The sequence below is a fragment of the Schistocerca nitens genome, chromosome 3, assembly GCF_023898315.1.
Source record: "Schistocerca nitens isolate TAMUIC-IGC-003100 chromosome 3, iqSchNite1.1, whole genome shotgun sequence".
In the NCBI taxonomy this organism is placed as follows: Eukaryota; Metazoa; Arthropoda; class Insecta; order Orthoptera; family Acrididae; genus Schistocerca; species Schistocerca nitens.
In genome coordinates this window covers 55,998,934-56,017,998 of record NC_064616.1, presented here as the reverse complement: position 1 = coordinate 56,017,998, position 19,065 = coordinate 55,998,934, and the positions used below count along the sequence as shown (strand labels likewise).

At 45.8% G+C, this 19,065-nt stretch overlaps 1 protein-coding gene across 1 annotated transcript in view; it reads left to right on the top strand.

Moving 5' to 3' along the window:
* LOC126248019 (uncharacterized) overlaps window positions 1–19,065 on the top strand; it is a 910,522-nt gene that overhangs the window by 612,639 nt on the left and 278,818 nt on the right. Inside the window, exon 5 of the mRNA XM_049948603.1 lies at window positions 12,005–12,038. Coding sequence (XP_049804560.1) covers window positions 12,005–12,038 — 34 coding nt within the window. The remainder of the gene's footprint in view (window positions 1–12,004; window positions 12,039–19,065) is intronic.

Genomic DNA, 19,065 nt, shown 5'->3' with positions numbered 1-19,065 from the left:
AATAGTGCACGGTACATCCAAACCGTCATCGAACCCATCGTTCTACCATTCCTAGACCGGCAAGGGAACTTGCTGTTCCAACAGGACAATGCACGTCCGCATGTATCCCGTGCCACCCAACGTGCTCTAGAAAGTGTAAGTCAACTACCCTGGCCAGCAAGATCTCCGGATCTGTCCCCCATTGAGCATGTTTGGGACTGGATGAAGCGTCGTCTCACGCGGTCTGCACGTCCAGCACGAACGCTGGTCCAACTGAGGCGCCAGGTGGAAATGGCATGGCAAGCCGTTCCACAGGACTACATCCAGCAGCTCTACGATCGTCTCCATGGGAGAATAGCAGCCTGCATTGCTGCGAAAGGTGGATATACACTGTACTAGTGCCGACATTGTGCATGCTCTGTTGCCTGTGTCTATGTGCCTGTGGTTCTGTCAGTGTGATCATGTGATGTATCTGACCCCAGGAATGTGTCAATAAAGTTTCCCCTTCCTGGGACAATGAATTCACGGTGTTCTTATTTCAATTTCCAGGAGTGTATGAATAGTATGCAAACTAAAATCAGGTTCACTGCTGAAATAAAGAGAGAAGGAAAATTATCCTTTTAGGCGTTCAGGTTGAACGAAAATTAGATATCTGATTCGTCCACTCTGCTCAGACCTACTGACATATAAATCAATGCGCAAAGCTTTTCTCATCCAGCTCAAAAGAGAGCATTTCAAGTGTGCTGATGCCTCGAGTTAACCAGGACTCCGAAATCTGAAAAAAGTGTTCCGGAAGAACGACTATAGTGAACGAGATACTGGGTCAGCGATCTCTAAGGAACGAAAACATCACAAGACTATCAGCTATAGAACACCTTCTTTTCTCCTGAGCCACAACGAATAAAGCAGGCAGAGTCCCAGGTAGACAAGTTTTTCGACCACCTAAGACAATTAAACAGCTGCTACACCCAGTAAAAGACAGACTTGACCTCAGTGTTCCTCGAATTTATAACATTCCTGTTGAATGTGGTAGCAGTTACATTGATCAGTCTATATTTGCGATTTCAGAACTTTACCCAGAGCACTTACGCCACATTAAACACCGCGAGTTCGGCAAATCTGCAGTTGCCGAACACATCTTGAAGTATAAACGTACGATTTTGTTTGATGAAACGAAAATCTCCATAGTTCGACTGCCGCTGACTCTCTGACCAACGGTGCGAGATGACACAAAATGTTGTTAGGGAGTCCGTTACTTTGTGACATGAAGGGGTCACCATGTGTTTGGTCCACAGTACAACTATCCTCCTATTCCCTTGTGGTGGTCAGACGTCGTCGACCGGAACCTTGAAGCCGTGTATGTCTGCCCTCACGTTCCTAACAAGGGAACCTCCCCATCGCAACCCCCCTCAGATTTAGTTATAAGTTGGCACAGTGGATAGGTCTTGAAAAACTGAACACTGATCGATCGAGAAAACAGGAAGAAGTTGTGTGGAACTATGAAAAAATAAGCAAAATATACAAACTGAGTAGTCCATGCGAAAGATATGCTATATCAAGGACAGTGCGAGCTCAGGAGCGCCGTGGTCTCGTGGTTAGCGTAGCGAGCTGCGGAATGAAAGGTCCTTAGTTCAAGTCTTCCCTCGAGTGAAAAATTTAACTTTTTGTTTTCAGTTTATGTGACAAACTCTTATGTTTTCATCACTTTTTTGGGAGTGATTATCACATCCACAAGAAAACCTAAATCGGGCAAGGTAGAAGAATCATTTTACCCATTCGCCAAGTGTACTAGTTAGGTGGGTGGACAACATATTCCTGTCATGTGACGCACATGCTGTCACCAGTGTCGTATAGAATATATCAAACGTGTTTTCCTGTGGAGGAATCGGTTGACCTATGACCTTGCGATCAAATGTTTCCGGTTCCCATTGGAGAGGCACGTCCTTTCGTCAACTAATCGCACGGTTTTGCGGTGCGGTCACAAAATACAGACACTAAACTTATTTCAGTGAACAGAGACGTCAATGAATGAACGGACAGATCATAACTTTGCGAAAATAAAGAAAGTAAAATTTTCAGTCGAGGGAAGATTTGAACCAAAGACATCTCGTTCCGCAGCTGCTCACGCTAACCATGGGACCACGGCGCTCCTGAGCTTACACTCTCCTTAATATTGCCTAATTGCCTATCTTAAGCATGAACTACTCAGTATGTATATTTTGTTTATTTTTTCATAGTCCACAGAACTTCTTCCTGTTTTCTCGATTGATCTGTGTTCAGTTTTTCAAGGCCTATCCACTGTGCCAACTTATAACTAAATCTGAGGGGGGTGCGATGGGGATGTTCCCTTGTAAGCAGTCCAACATCGGATCACTGTCACATCCGAATGCCTCGCAAATCTCAGTATTGCACGATTCGCCCTGCTTGCCAAGTGAAACTTCACAATAAGGCCCCTTTTTAAACTCTGCCAGCTGCTGATAATGCTCTCTCAAGTGAGTACCCATCATCTCCGTAACCTGCACTTTGATAACATCAGACGATGTTTACGCCTCTAATGGTCCCTACGAGGCCTGGTAACAACACTCGAAACATATCTACATCTACATAGACACTCGGCAATTCACCGTACGGCGCGTGGCAGAGTACCCTATTTCACGACTAGTCATTTCATTTCCTGTTCCACTCGCAAATAGAGCGAATGGAAAACGAGTGTCTGTATGCCTCCGTATGAGCCCTAATTTCTTGTATATTATCTTCGTTGTCCTTACGCGCAATGTATGATGCAAGCAGAAGAATCGTTCTGCAGTCAGCTTCAAATGCTGATTCTCTTAATTTTCTCAATAATGTTCTTCGAAAACAATGTCGCCTTCCGTCCGGGGATTCCCATTTGAGTTCTCGAAGCATGTCCGTAACACTTGCAGGTTGTTCGAACCCACCAGTAACAAATCTAGTAGCCTGCCTCTGAATTGATTCTATGCCTTCCATTAATCCGACTGATACGGATCCCAAACACTTGAGCAATAGTAAAAATAGGTGGCACTAGCATCCTATATGCGATTTCCTTTACAGACGAACTACACTTTTCAAGAATTCTCCCAGTACACCGAAATTGACCATAGTTGATAGCCTTCTCTCTGATGAATACTCGTCGATGAGGACAATATACTGGGTTAAGAAGTCTTCAAATCTCTCACATATATGTGAACCTATTCCATATGTTTTTACCTTCTTTAATAGCCTGCAGTGGGGCACCGTGTGAAAAGCTTTCCGGAAATCTAGAAATATATAATCTACCTGTTGCCCTCTATCCATAGATCGCAGTAAATCATGTGAGAAATGGGGAAGATGAGTTTCGTACGAGCGATTCTTCCTAAACCCATCCTGATTCATGGACATAATTTTCCCGGCCTCAAGAAAGTTATTATGTTCGAACTGAGAACGTGTTAGAGGATCCTGGTCTGTAATTTTGCGTATCCGTTCTTTTGTCCTTCTTATGTACAGCAGTCAGCTGTGATTTTTTTCCAGCCCGCATCTCGTGGTCGTGCGGTAGCGTTCTCGCTTCCCACGCCCGGGTTCGCGGGTTCGATTCCCGGCGGGGTCAGGAATTTTCTCTGCCTCGTGATGGCTGGGTGTTGTGTGCTGTCCTTAGGTTAGTTAGGTTTAAGTAGTTCTAAGTTCTAGGGGACTTATGACCACAGCAGTTGAGTCCCATAGTGCTCAGAGCCATTTGAACCATTTTTTTTTTTTTATTTTTTCCAGTCGCTTGGGACTGTGTGCTGGGCGAGAGATTCGCGATAAATACAAGCTAGGTAAGGGGTCAGTGCTGTACGCTTTGAAAACCCGAACTGGGATCCCATTTGGACTTTGTGTCTTATTTGTTTTCAACTCTCTCAGTTGTTTATCTACTTCAGGGATGCTTATTACCAACACACTAATCCACTCTGGTGGCAATTCTACCTGTCACAGAGAATTGAAATTCCAGAAATTTACTTACCCGCCGATGTGCGAAATTACATTGACTTTCGACCATGTCTTCTGGGTACTTCACTTTTTTTTTCAGTTAGTGTGGAAGTCCTGACGATGATGACAGAGGAAGCCGGCGAAAACTTCAGTTTCCATCCTATACGTCCATTTAGTCCACATATAATTGTTTTGATGGCGTGGTAGGAGAGCCGATATTTTCGGATAAATCGAAAAAATACACAACAATAATAATTCAGTGCGGTAAGCCATAATAATTTATTCGTAATAATCTCACTTTTCAAAGGTTAAAAATTGGAGGAAAATGCTCCATCCTTATTTGTTTATTGAATTAAAAAAAATTACATTCAATGGAAGTTAGAGTCGTAAAACAGCCATCTGAATTTCAAACCAGACAAATGCGAAGGAAGGACACAACCGATTTACTACCCCATTGGGAACATGTGCTCCGTTTCCAATGATCTAGTTATCGACGGATTATTAACCCTAAATCTCCTTCCTAAGCTTTGGCAGAAACCCCGTCCGTTGCATAAATCTCTTATTCTCTGCTTTAGCCTTTTATATTGTATACACTTCAGAATTCCGCGATGTAATTTGAAACCGAAACATTTGAAGACCCAGAAAATATCCGTCCAAATGCCGACAGCTGCTTGTCAGTAAACTGGGACTTCCTTTTTGAGTCTGAAAATACTTTGTAATAATTCTCTTCGCAAAACAGTTTACGCACATGATTATGTCATTGTAGGTAAATACACTGCCCGAAAAAAATAGAAAAAATTAGTACGCCTGGAAAGAAGATATCGAGTTTGACCCGATGATGGCATATGCAACCTGGAGGATACTAAATGTACTGACAATGGTTTCAACGTCTTCCACCAACAGATAGCATAGTGGCGTAGGTACCAGAGCACCATCTGCTCACAGCCACAAGGCTCAGTGTAGTGCAAACGAATGAAGCAAGCAGGAAACCATGTCACGGAGATGCACTAGTGCTTCCTACAGCCAACCGAGCGAGTTTGAAAGGGGTCAAATCCTGGCCTTCCGAGTGGCGAGATGGTCCTTGGAAGACCTGCCTCGTATGTTCGAAATGCCACATTAGTTGTGCAACGTCATTGATGTCAGTGGGCACGTGAACACTCTCACACCCTTAGACGAGGATCTGGAAGTTCACGCATCCACAGACACCCGCCAGGATCGTCATATTATAAGAGCTACCACAGCAAAGACGAGAAGGCCTGTGAGTCCAGAGGTGTCAACACGAACTGTTGCAAACTGGTTGTTAGGAGTGGGACTACGGGCATGCACACCTCTAGCCCGTCTACCATTCTCCCCACAGCATCGACATGTGTGGTTTGACTAGTACTGTCAGAGGATCACTTTGAAGATGGAGTGGCGCTCCTGGGTATTCAGCAGTGGAAGATGATTCTGCCTGCACAAGTGATGGTCGTTTACAGGTACGACGCAGACGCAGTGAGCATTGTCTCATAGAGTGCATCCGTCCAAGACACTCTGGTCTCACTCCAGGCCTTATGGTCTGGGGTGCGATAAGCCACAACTCTAGGTCACCTTTGGTGTTTCTGGAGGGGACGCTAACCAGCGCTCGGTATGTGCAGATTGTTATTAGACTGATTCTTTCGTCGTTATTGCAACAAGAAGGTGATGTGTTGTTCCAACAGAATAATGCTCGCCCACACACTGCCCGTGAAACAACGTGCTCTGCAAGAAGTGCAGCAACCTCTCTGTCTAGCACGATCTCCGGATTTGTCTCTAATCAAGCACGTGTGGAGCATGATGGGACAAGAAGTGACTCGTCAACCAGCAACTCTTACAGAACTATCTGAATAGATCGGACAGGCGTGGCATAACGTATCCCAGGACAGTTTTTGCATCTGCACGAGCGACAGGCTGCCAGATTCAGTGCCTGCATTACCTCCCATGGAGGCTACATCACGTACTAATAGTGATTTTTCAGCATGAGTCTATACCTAGTATCATAGAACAGCTTGTGCTATTGATCTGTAAATGTAATTATTCCATGTGCTCCATATGCACTGTTGCAACAACAAATCTTGAGTGATGGTTCAAAAGGCTCTGAGCACCAAGGGACTTAACATCTGAGGTCATCAGTCCCCTAGAACTTAGAACTACTTAAACCTAACTAACCTAAGGACATCACACATCCATGCCCGAGGAAGGATTCGAACCTGCGACCGTAGCGGTCGCGCGGTTCCAGACTGAAGCGGCTAGAACCGCTCGGCCACACCGGCCGGCAAATCTTGAGTGAATTAGAAACCTCAAGGAGAGTGTAGTAATGTTTTTCTGGTTGTGTAAATAACGTGTCGTTCCTAATATAGTGCAATTGTTTCGACCTGACAGCACTTCGGTGTCATATTTGTTCTAGTAGCTCCCGATATGACATTGAGGCGTAGACCCCCTTCTTCCCTTTCGACTTCGGGAAGATCTGAGTCGTGACCAGGCGACGTCTGTGCCTCTATCCACTATCAATAAGCAATAGACTATGAAGGCGGTCAACGCCGGCTTTATGAGCTTGGTTAAAGTTTCGAACGGAGCATTCATTAGCATTCAGAAAAATTACGTTATCGTGTCGGCTTTTAGTTTTTCCGAGTTTTAGATGTACTGTTTGAGTGGAATTTAAGAAACAAGCTTACTGGTTCAAATAAATCTTATTACTAAACCGTAGTAATTGTCATCGCAACGTTCGATAACTTTAAAATCTAAGACTTCCACCGACTTGCGATAGTAACATTCGAAGCACCTATCTTCCTGTCAGTTGTGATACAATATCTTTAATCACTGAAGAAGCTTTCCATATGCCTTGAATTTTTTAAATTACGAGTAAATGTGGTAGTAACGAATATCTCACAGTTTTCCATCATCTACTTCTTTTGTAACTCGTTACTCATCTTGTGAATGTTTCAGTTCTTCTTATTTCCGTGCCTGCTCAAAAATTGGAAAGGAATTCCGTCTTATGCAAGACACTTTTGTAATTTTTTTCTCACCCAGACACAGCATACAGAATCAGCAACACAATACAGAACAGACTTGGAGGGAATACCACCAGCACTGACAAATACAGCCAATCTGATACATACCAACTAACTCGTAACTGCTGTTAGCCCGTAGATGTGGGTCGAACATACAGGAATTTTAGAACCAGGTATACAGAACATCGCAGTGCACTGAAAAGCAGTAGCTCACGCTCAATATCCAACTTAAAAATCCTTAAAACTAGTAACAGCCTTTACCGAAAATTAACACTAGAAGTAAACTATTACATACAAAACTCAATAGCTCAAGGAAAGAAAGTACTAAACGACTACACATTACTGTGCAATAAAACCCTCTTTGCGACAACACAGGAACTATATAAATAACATCCACCCCAAGACTGAATATGATCGGCCTCTAAAATTAAATTCCCTTCTCTCCAAACTGTACACCACTGACTCCACATGGTTATCCACAACTCTCTCTCTCTCTGTCTCCCTATCTCCCTCTCACTCCCTTCCTCTCTCTCACCCCTCCTCCCCCTATCTTGGAAACACACACACACACACACACACACACACACACACACACACACACACACACACACACAAACTAAACACCACAGACATCAACAACACTCCAAATCCGCGTGACACATCCCAGACAAACGTGCCACAAAACAAATGAACACTGCACAGCCACAACAACACGTATTGGCGGCGAAAACTCTCTGCTTGGAAAAGAAATCTTAGAAAATGCGTGTGTAGCGACTAAAGCGAAAAAATAAGCGTGATACCTCGACACAAACGAAGTAGAAACACCACAACATCAAAAACCGTAAGTAACACGATAAATAACACCATATATAGTGATCCTCGGTCGGAAATACATGATAAACATGAAAATAAAATATTTTTGCCGTTTGTAGATGAGAAGTTGTAGATTGCATAGCAAAAGTAAAGCTACTAGCATAAACATCCAATAGCTAAATGTGAGGTACGTAAACAAACGCATACATCCAGTTTATTTCCAAATGTACTACAAAACTAGAAACTTAAGACATATAAATAAACAACATAGCATGCCTCAACTCATCGATACGTCTCTCTGCTATTTATTATATGCAAACCAGTGTAAAATATTTGCCAATAATCACTCATTTTACAAATGAAAATATTTCGTACCGAAAGTTTCTTTAAAGGTTAACATGCAACAACAATTTTGCATAAGGAAAATAAACAAATAAACCCACAGAAGATGGCACAAAATGTGCTGAAACATGTCTGGGTGAAAACAAAGCTACAAATGTCTTGCATAAGGCGGAATTCCTCTTCAGTAGTAAGTCAATATTCATACAAGGATAAAATTTTATACTTCTAACGTGACTGCCTCTGCACAATAATTTTTTCCCCGTGCATATAATATAACTTACATATAATACCCCTCCACAAACCCAACGTAAAACGCTGCTGATGTAGAAATAGTGTCAACTTGGTGAACATTTCATGTGACCTGAGCCTGGACACTGGAGCAAGCACACTTACAGCAAAAAACATAAGTCTTGTGCGGAGTTAAGAATGCGGCCACTGTGAAACAGCGGGGCGTTTCTGAAGGGTGAACAGTGTAGCCTCTGACACGCAGCTAAACGGGCATGAGTTAATGAACGCGCTACGCTGAATCACACGCCCCGCTCGTCTTCATTACTCAGCTGTCACTCCACTGCTAACAACTTTTGCATTACGTTACAGATTCTTTGTGACCACACTGTCTCGTTCTAACTGCCACTTTCTACGAGCAAAAACATGAGATTGCGACTAGTAAATGTGCCGTCGCCATCTCTTCACAAATTCCGCTGCACCAGTTCTTGAAGTAAAATGAAGCAGTCAGTTATTAACTCGATAACTGTCGATATCTGAACATTTACTAGATCATTTCAGTATATCCATTGTGGATGACGAACTGCGGCTGTGATTTAAATTGGCATTTATCTGATATTAAATATGCAACCAGTCGCTTTTTTACGATTTATTCAGCCACGAACATGTTTTCGAACCACTGCAGGCTCATCATCAGATGGAGGTGTTACAAGAACATTGTGTTGTGGACCAAGTGTAGCTAGATGCAGTACTAGTGCTGCTGGCGAAAATGACGGAAATTTAGCCGGCCGGAGTGGCCGTGCGGTTCTAGGCGCTACAGTCTGGTACCGAGCGACCGCTACGGTCGCAGGTAAGAATCCTGCCTCGAGCATGGATGTGTGTGATGTCCTTAGGTTAGTTAGGTTTAATTAGTTCTACGTTCTAGGCGACTGATGACCTCAGAAGTTAAGTCGCATAGTGTTCAGAGCCATTTGAACCATTTGAACGGAAATTTAGTAATCGGGGAAAAAACATTTACGAACCCGAAAGTTTTTTGTTTTAGGTACTTACAGTGCACTGCCTTGTGGTATCCACGTCAGATTCCTTCTTATAATGCGCACTATTAAGCTATGTAGACAAATAAACCTGGTAAAATTTTCGTCGCCAGTATTTGGACGGCAATGCGAAGAGTTTGCGGCGGGGAGAAAGTGACAGACAAATTTTGCACCAGTGGTCTGCATGAAATTCCACACCTCCCTATAGTGCCTGATGGAGTGGAGGTTCAAATGGTTCAAATGGCTCTGAGCACTATGGGACTCAACTGCTGAGGTCATTAGTCCCCTAGAACTTAGAACTAGTTAAACCTAACTAACCTAAGGACATCACAAACATCCATGCCCGAGGCAGGATTCGAACCTGCGACCGTAGCGGTCTTGCGGTTCCAGACTGCAGCGCCTTTAACCGCACGGCCACTTCGGCCGATGGAGTGGAGGCATACGATACTATTGACGGTTAGCCATACGTGGGATAGAGATGTTAACTAGGCCGCGTTCTTCGTGTTATTAGCGATTAATAGGTTATGTGTAGGCACCGGTCTTCACCCTTTCTCTTCTGCCTCTCATCGTCATCAACAACACGAACACGACTCTGTAACTGTACACTCAGTCGTCACAGTCAGAACTTCATAGATATTTACAAATTTTCAAGACACAACTCATACACTTCGCGAAAGAAAGCTGCAGTTGTGCAGGAAGAAAGGAAACTTCTCCAATCAGGCGGTTGAACCTACCCCTGGGAGCCTCCCAGCCAGCAACACCGTATGACATTGGTTTCCCTTCGTTCTAACAATTCGAAGGGAGGAGCGGATTCCTAATTTAGGATCGTCGTCAGCCATGTTTAATACTGAAGCTTTTCATTAGACAGCAATGATCACAGTCGCATCCTCATTCAACAACCCACGACTCTAATAATCTTTATACCGGCGTACATAGAAACTGTAACTATTAATAAATCTTAATTCTCGAGACGAGCATATGATATATTTCTAGACTGCGTCTGAGCAATGACATTACATGCTGTTTATTCGTGCTGAACATATCAACAATTTTATCAAATTTACTATGCTTTGAATCTTAAATACTATTTGTGAAATAGTTGTGTTATGGTCACCAGTCTTCAAAGTGTGCCAGCTCTCGTAAGCGAACTGTCAAAGAAGAACATTTGTTCTAATAATATCATAAGAGACTTGACTTTAAGTTTAACAAAATGTTCGACGATGTTAGACCTCGAGTAGGTAGTACATTTATGTTAACTGAACACAGTTACATTTCCTACTTCTCGCAATTTTTGAAGCATCGATTGGCAAATACCACTGCGGCACTGTGGTTAGTAAATTGCTTTTGATGCAGAAATATTTTTGGAACTAATTTAGTCATTTCAATAAGAAGCAATTCTCGTGTCTACACTTTTTCCGTAATATTTCGAAAGGACTTAAGGAAGCTGTACCAATGATCTTCATCTCTGCCTTCGCTACCGTCTAGGACTTCACCGTAACCCTGACAAGGGGCCCTTACAAGGTATTGTCACCAGGCCCAGGTGATCCATGGTTTTATACGAGTTGTTACTCCTCCCTCTCCTTGTTGATCAAACATTTCTCTTTGAGAAAATAATAATGTCAACAAGATACTAATGACCCTTTGTCCAATTAAAACGACTAAGCAGATTGTTCATCACGCGTTCTAAGGTGGCTGAAGCATCTCACAGGTCAAATGGTATAACTTTGAACTTACAGAGGCCCTAAGATGTTACGAAAGCAGTTTTTTCCAGGTCTGTCTTATCAGTCTCGACCTGTCAACAGACAGTCTGCAAACTCATACAGAAAAATACTTTGCTCCCTTCAGACAGTCCAGGAGGAGGAGGATATTAGTGTTTAACGTCCCGTCGACAACGAGGTCATTAGGGACGGAGCGCAAGCTCGGGTGAGGGAAGGATGGGGAAGGAAATCGGCCGTGCCCTTTCAAAGGAACCATCCCGGCATTTGCCGGAAGCGATTTAGGGAAATCACGGAAAACCTAAATCAGGATGGCCGGAGACGGGATTGAACCGTCGTCCTCCCGAATGCGAGTCCAGTGTGCAGACAGTCCAAGGTATCATCAATTTAGCAATAGGTATACATAATTTTTGATGATTTGGATCAGCAGCTGGTAATCGACAATGGGCGACATGCACCTTCTTTCTTTCTGTCAGTTGAACTATGTGATCTTTCAGCATTTTCTCCACTTCAGCGTTAGTGCTTTACTTTTAATCTTTCGATCCGTCTGGCATCTTCATCAAACTATGTCACATATAATCCGCATTCAAGCAGCAGTCACAATAGCAGTCTCGTGAAACATTTCAAAATGAAAGCACCTTTATCAAGAATGCATGAAAGTATACACACAACAACAAATATCATTTTCAATTTACTGTGAATTTCATGTTACTAACAGTACATTTCATTTTATCGTGACCCTTAATCTGCCTGCGACAAAGGTCTTTTCGTCCCAAGTGTTGTAATAGCACATTTATTTCCGTTAGTGGATAAATTAAGTTTTAACGAGTCTAAAGATTCACATTTTTCTTCGTGTATGGACTGTTTGTGGATATTCTGAACTCTCGTAACAAACAACTTTCTGTTGCAGGTCTCAAACTGCTTCCGGTGCTCAATGACCTACGGTAAGTAGATCAGTTTAATTATCTCATAATGAAGAACAAAAAAATCGTGATGTATTTAGTAATGCAACTCACCTGGTCTCACTCTGAAACAGTTATTGTCTACTATTACACAAACTCTAATTCTAAGTGTGTTGTCCTCTTAGGTGCACAATAAAACTCGAAAATAATTTAAAAACGGGTCCTGATAAATCACTAAGCGAAAAATTCTTAATGTAATTACTACTAAGCCGGCCGCTGGTGGCCGAGCGGTTCTGGCGCTACAGTTTGGAACCGCGCGACCGCTACGGTCGCAGGTTCGAATCCTGCCTCGGGCATGGATGTGTGTGTTGTCCTTAGGTTAGTTAGGTTTAAGTAGTTCTAAGTTCTAGGGGACTTATGACCTCAGCAGTTGAGTCCCATAGTGCTCAGAGCCATTTTTTTTAATTACTACTAAAGTTCAAGGAAAGTGACGTACTAGATTAATATCTGATTAACAACAACAGGCCGAAACAAAATATTTCTGTGATCAGCAACCACGGTGTATTGGACTTGCTTGTGAAATGAATGACACGAAATTAAAGAAATTGCACTCATTCACTTGTCTGTCAGTGCATAGGAAAATTTTTTTCTGGCCCATAAATAGATACAGACATTAGGCAGTTCTCGTGGGAGGAAGAACACTCGACTGAGTCCACGCAGATTGTGTTGTAATAAAATCTGTGCATTATATGAGAGGCTCAAACGAAAAAACAAGAGACATGAGACAAAACATCTGAAATGTAGCATCATATTTCATAACTCGTGAAAGAATTTCCAGAAAGCATTAGTCTGCTAAGAACCCTTCTATCTCGTCTTCGACAGCGCCACCATTATTTCCTCCAATAAAATAGGGTACGCTATAAATTTTGATACAGTATTTATATAGCAAATTTCGATAAGTTCTTCCGTTTGTAGTGACAGAATGGATATTTCGTTACGTTGAGTAACCTAATCTGTAAATGTCTTTCACTGATTACGACATATCTTCAGAATGAAAAAAACTTTTATCTGAAATCATCTCAACTTTAGAAAACAATTTTCGTGCGGAACGTAGCCTCTTCTGTTCAGACCAAAAATCCTGCAAGTAACCGACACATGTGCATTGGAACTTATACGTACATATGGTGTGTATAGCATATCGAGTAGATAACGATTTAAAACATACGGACACGAATCGGTACCTTGCTACGGTAATAAATATGTACACTATCTGATCAAAAGTATCCGAACGCGCCTACGTAATGCGGAATTGACCACTAGAAGTCGCGAGAGGCGTATCCACCCATATAAAAGAAGGCGGGGAGTATCGTGCTGTCACTACAAGCAGTAGCAGCAGAACTGATCGGTCAGGAGTGTTCGGGGACTTCGACCTCGGACCAGGCATTGGATGTCACCTGCGTAACAGATCCATCAGAGACATTTAGACCCTTCTAAAGCTGCCCAAGTCGGCTGTTGGTGGTGCGACTGTCAAATGGAAATGCGAAAGAACGACCACAGTTAAATCACTGTCAGACAGACCTCATGTGCTGACGGAAAAGGACCGTCGAGCATTGCGGAGGGTGGTTGCGAGATATTGCACGAATCAGCGGAAGGAATCACTCGCGAGTTCCAGAATGCGACCAGCAGTTCATGCTGCACACTGACTATGCCAGTTCCTCATAAGCGATGCTTGGGGTGGCTGCAAAGAGCGACACCATTGGACAGTGGATGGCAGGAAACAAGTGGTTTGGAGTGATGAATCATCGTATACGCTGTAGCAATCCAATGAAAGGGTTTGGATTTGAATACCTGGAGAACGTTACCTGCCATCGTGTATAGGACCAACAGTGAAGAACCGAGAAGTTGGTGTTACGGAATGGAGGTGTTTTCGGTGCTTAGATTGTGGTCCCCTTATTGTGCTTAAAGAAATGTTAAATATGGAGGGATATGAAACATTTCAGCACTGCGTGCTGTGTCGCAGCACCTTGTCATACAGCAGTATCTGTAATGGAATCGTTTGTGGACAATAACATTTCTGAAATGGACTGGCCTGCCCAGAGCCCAACCTGAACCGAATGAAGTACCTTTGGGGTGATCCAGAACGTCGACTTCGTTCCAGACACAGCGTCCAACATCACTACTTTGTATGGTTTCCATCCTGAAGAATGGGCTGTTATTCCTCCAAAGACATTCAGATACCTCATTGAAAGTGTCCCCAGTGCAGTTCAACCCGTCATAAAGGCAAAGAGTGCACACATTCTGCTGTAACCGCGACAGGAACGATTGCGGGGTGGCCGCTAACGAAAACGTGGCAGGACCGAACGGGAGCGGCCCGCGAACAAACAAGGCGGACGAACGGGAATGGAAGGACAAACACGACGACAGACAACCGAGCAAGACACCAAGATCAACAACAAAGTATTAAGTAACGGGTTCACAAGAGACAACCTCACGAAATCAAAACAACGTCCACTCGTAAATGGAAAGTAATCACCCGCAACGTAAATATGATGTCTGTAAGCGAGATATCAACCAACTCAGTGCGAATACCAGGCTGCCTCGCTGAGTGAGAGGCAGCCGCATAAATATACGACACGGTATGTCGCTATTGGCCGCTGGGACCACGTGCTCCACAGTGGCGCCCTCAAGTTAGGCTCGGGGCCAGGAGCGCGCGCAGCCACGGCTTACGGCGCGACTGCTGCAGAGACCTCTAGTGGTCATCGAGTTCCATGCCGTCTGGCGCGGATTCGGAACCCGCGGCACTTGGTACCAGATCCCTCCACCCTGAAACTTGCGCGTAAGGGTGAAAACGCTCCAGACGGTGCCACGGTGGTCGACAGATGGGAGAAGACCCAGGCTCGGCAACTGCCATTGTCGGAGAGGAAGGGACGTCCGAGGTGTCCGTGACGGCCGACCCAGAGGCCAGGGCGTCGGAGGGAGCCTCTGATCCGCCTGGGGGTGGGGAGGGCCAGCGACGGGCTCGCGGGGAGGCAGCAACTGGGGGCAGTGGCGGCGACTTGAGGACCACGTCTGTACCCGAAGGAGGTAGTGTAGGAGGAGGCGGCGGCGGGAGTGAAGCAGGTATACGTGGGTGGAGCTGGTTATGGTGGTGGCTATCGAACCCTTTCGACGTCTGCACTGATGTCACACGCTGCCCATGAGCCACAACGACCGTGGCGGGCATCCAACCCACCTTGCCCCCCTACACGCAGGCCCACACGACCACTACGAGAGTGTAACGCTGAGTGGGCCGGGAGCGGGGGTGGATGGGGTGACGGCATCAGCAAATGGAGCAGGGTCCGTGGCTGTCGCCCACGGAGGAGCTCCACCAGACTATGGCCGTCAATTGGCGTGGTGCGTTATGTGCTGAAGCACAGGGTGAGGGCTGACGTGGTTGGAGATGTTTCAACCGCCTTTGTCAACTGCTGTTTAAATGTGCGGACAAGCCTCTCCACTGGGCCATTGGAGGAAGGGTGGAAAGGCAGGCTACGGATATGTTTCATACCATTGGCCTGACAGAAGTTGTGGAAGGAGGATGCCGTGAATTGGGGGCCATTATCAGAGACTGATGTGTGAGGCATGCCCTCATGCCGGCCGCCGTGGCCGTGCGGTTCTAGCGCTGCAGTACGGAACCGCGGGGCTGCTACGGTCGCAGGTTCGAATCCTGCCTCGGGCATGGGTGTGTGTGATGTCCTTAGGTTAGTTAGGTTTAAGTAGTTCTAAGTTCTAGGGGACTGATGACCTCAGAAGTTAAGTCCCATAGTGCTCAGAGCCATTTGAACTTTGAACCATGCCCTCAATGAAGAGAACCTGAGTCAGGGCCATGAGTGGGGCCTCTGTGGTGGTGGAGGCCATGTGAACGACATAAGGGTATTTGGCGTAGGCATCAACGATAAGTAACCACATGGACCCCAAAAACGGGCCCGCAAAATCGAGATGGATACAATCCCAGGGCTGGCGAGGCACAGGCCAGGGTGTGAATGACTGAGGGGGGCTTGCCTGGTGACGCGCACACACAATGAACCTGCGGACCATGCAGTCAATATCGCCATTGATGCTGGGCCAATACTCGTGCCGGTGAGCTAAAACTTTCATGCGGGACATACCCCAGTGCCTGCGGTGTAACAAACTGAGCACATGATGTCGAAAATCTGGAGGGATTACCACCCATTGTGCATCCGACTCTGTGGCCAACAGAAGGACATCATCGACCACAGAGAGCCTGTGGGACAGGTGGCGCCAGGGGCTGAAGTCGGTCCACATCCGATGAGTAACATAGGAGAGCCAACCGTGGACTGGACCACGTAGCAGAGAACGTGTCGCAAGATAGAGTCTTGGCGTGTAGCCATGGCAATGCGAGCATCCATAAGAGGCAAACCGACCAGCACATCCCGGCGGACAGAATCATTGTGAAAGCAGTGGACCTCCTGTTGGTCAAACGCACGATCGGGGCCTGCTGGGAGACGTGACAAAGCATCCACGTTAGCATCGTGGGCTTTGGGGTTATACTGGATGGTGTAAGTGTAATTCCGTAAAAATAACGCCCAGCGCTGGAGACGTTGAGACGTCTGCTCTGGAAGGTGAGAGTGGGGTCCAAAAAGTGTAACTAAGGGTTTATGGTCTGTCAGGAGGGTGAACGTGGCCCCAAAGAGATAGATGTGAAATTTTTGGACAGCAAACTATCACCAGGGCCTCCTTTTCAATCTGGGAGTAGTTCTGTTGTGCTGGGGTTAACGTTTTAGATGCATAAGCGATGGGCTGTTCTGAACCATCGGTATTCCAATGTGCGTGGACTGCCCCAATGCCATATGCCGACACATCAGCTGCCACAAACGGGGTGGTCCGGAGAGAAGGGAGTAAGGCAAGGGGCGGACTTCAGCATCCTCTTTAAATGGAGAAAAGCCTGGTCACAGGCAGGAGTCGAATCAAGAGTCACCCCTTTGCGACGCCGGAGGCAGCTTGGGGTAAGAACTTTAAGTAATAAGTAAATTTGACCTGTAGGTCAGATAAGCCCTTGGGACAAGGAAGGGCCTCAATGGCCGCAAAATTGCGATCCAAAGGGCAATGCCATCTTTGCTAAGCCAGTGCCCTAAGTATTACACTTCCGGTTGAAGAAACAAAAATTGTGCAGCCAGCAGATTAAACCTGCAGACTGTAGAGCGTGAAGTAAGGCGCTGAGGTTGTGCAAATGTTCCTGGTAGGAACGCCCGGTGACCAAGATGTCATCCAGATAATTCACGCAGGCTGGGATAGGCTGCGTAAGCTGCTCCAGGAAACGCTGGTAAATTGCTGGCGCTGAAGAGACTCTAAATAGAAGCCGCTTGTACTTGTATAATCTGAAAGGTGTGTTGATAACCATGATGTTCTGGGAATCGGCATCCAAGGGTAACTGGTGGTATGCCTCAGCCAGGTCGATCTTAGAAAAGTACTGGCCCCCTGCAAGCTTGGCAAGAAAGTCTTCCTGTCAGGGAATGGGATAAGTGTCTACTAAGGACAGGGCATTGACAGTAGAGCCGAAGTCCCCACACAGCCGAAGAGACCCATTGGGTTTCCATACGATCACCAATGGTGTCGCCCAAGCACTGCATGTCACAGGCTCTAGGACGCTAGCAGCCTGGAGCCGATCAAGTTCCTGCTTGACTGCTGGCTGTAAGACCACTGGAATGGGTCTGGCTCGGAAAAAGCGAGGCTGCGCATCCAGCCGTAGTGTGATGTGTGCCTGAAAACATGAAGCACACCCAAGATCCGTTGCAAACAATGATGCAAAACCCGAGCACAGATCGTCCAAGTCCTGAAAAGGAACAGCCGTGGAAATGACCTTAACTTCATCAGAAATTGAAAAGCCAAACAGCTGAAACGCATCCAGGCCAAAAATATTCGAAGCTGACAGATGGTCGACAGCAAATAGGCTAAGGAGCTGGGGAACTCATTTGTATGTCGCCTGGAAGACCAACTGCCCACAAAGGGGAATGGAACCATCGCCGTAGGCGGCCAAACGCCGAGAGGGGAGATGACAACGCAGGGGAGTCCAGGCGGGTATACGTTACAATATTAATCAGGGGGACGGCGGCCCCAGTGTCGACCTGGAAACTGACATCCTCAGTAAAAAGGCGGAGTGTGAGGAATAGCTTCCGTGCTGATGGGTCCTCCAGTGAGACGACCGATTGCAGAGCATGTACTGTATCCTGAGGCCCAGTAGGGGCAGGACGGGAGGGAGTCGAGCGACTATGACAAACAGATCAGATGTGGCCCTCCTTCCCACACAGCGTGCACATTTTCCAGCGGTGGGGGCAATCAGCTCGAGAGTGTATGGTAAAACGCTGTGGGCAAGATGGAACCAAGCCGCTCGATCGACGATGAGGGGCGACTGGAGACTCTGAAGCTATAGAGACTTCGGACAATGAAGAGTCCCAATGGTGCTGGCCTATGTTGGCCAGGCCACGTCTACGTCGCGAGGGCGGAACCCCCAGAGACGCATCGATCGCCGCCACTTGCGTTTATGCCATGAGACGCTCGTTAGCCGCCTGAGCAATTTCAAATGAGTGGGAAATGCGGAGAATCTTTTCCAACGAGGGTTATCGAGTTTCAACGCTGCAGTGCAGATCTCAGGATCGAGAGCCAGCTGAACCACCACATCCTGGATCAGGGAGTCCGCATACGAAGCATTACACTGCTGATTGGTGCATGTCAAACCGCATCGATAGCTGAGACTGTCCAAGTCTGTGACCCAGAAATGATATGATTGACCAGGCTGTTTAAGGCACTGGTGGAACTCCAGCCGAGAGGACACCACATCGAAGCGCTGTGAATAATAGTTTGTCAGCAAATGGAATACCTCCTGAAAAGATAGAGCCACAGGATTGGACAAGGGTGCGAACTTGTGGAGAAGAAAGAATGTGTCTGGGTGCGCCCAAGACAAAAACAACGATCGTTGCAAGGGGTCATCTGTGAATTGAAAACCTGTGAAGTGTTGTTTCAGCCTATGTAAGTATGTTTCCCATTCTTCTTTAGCGTCATTAAATGGTGGGAA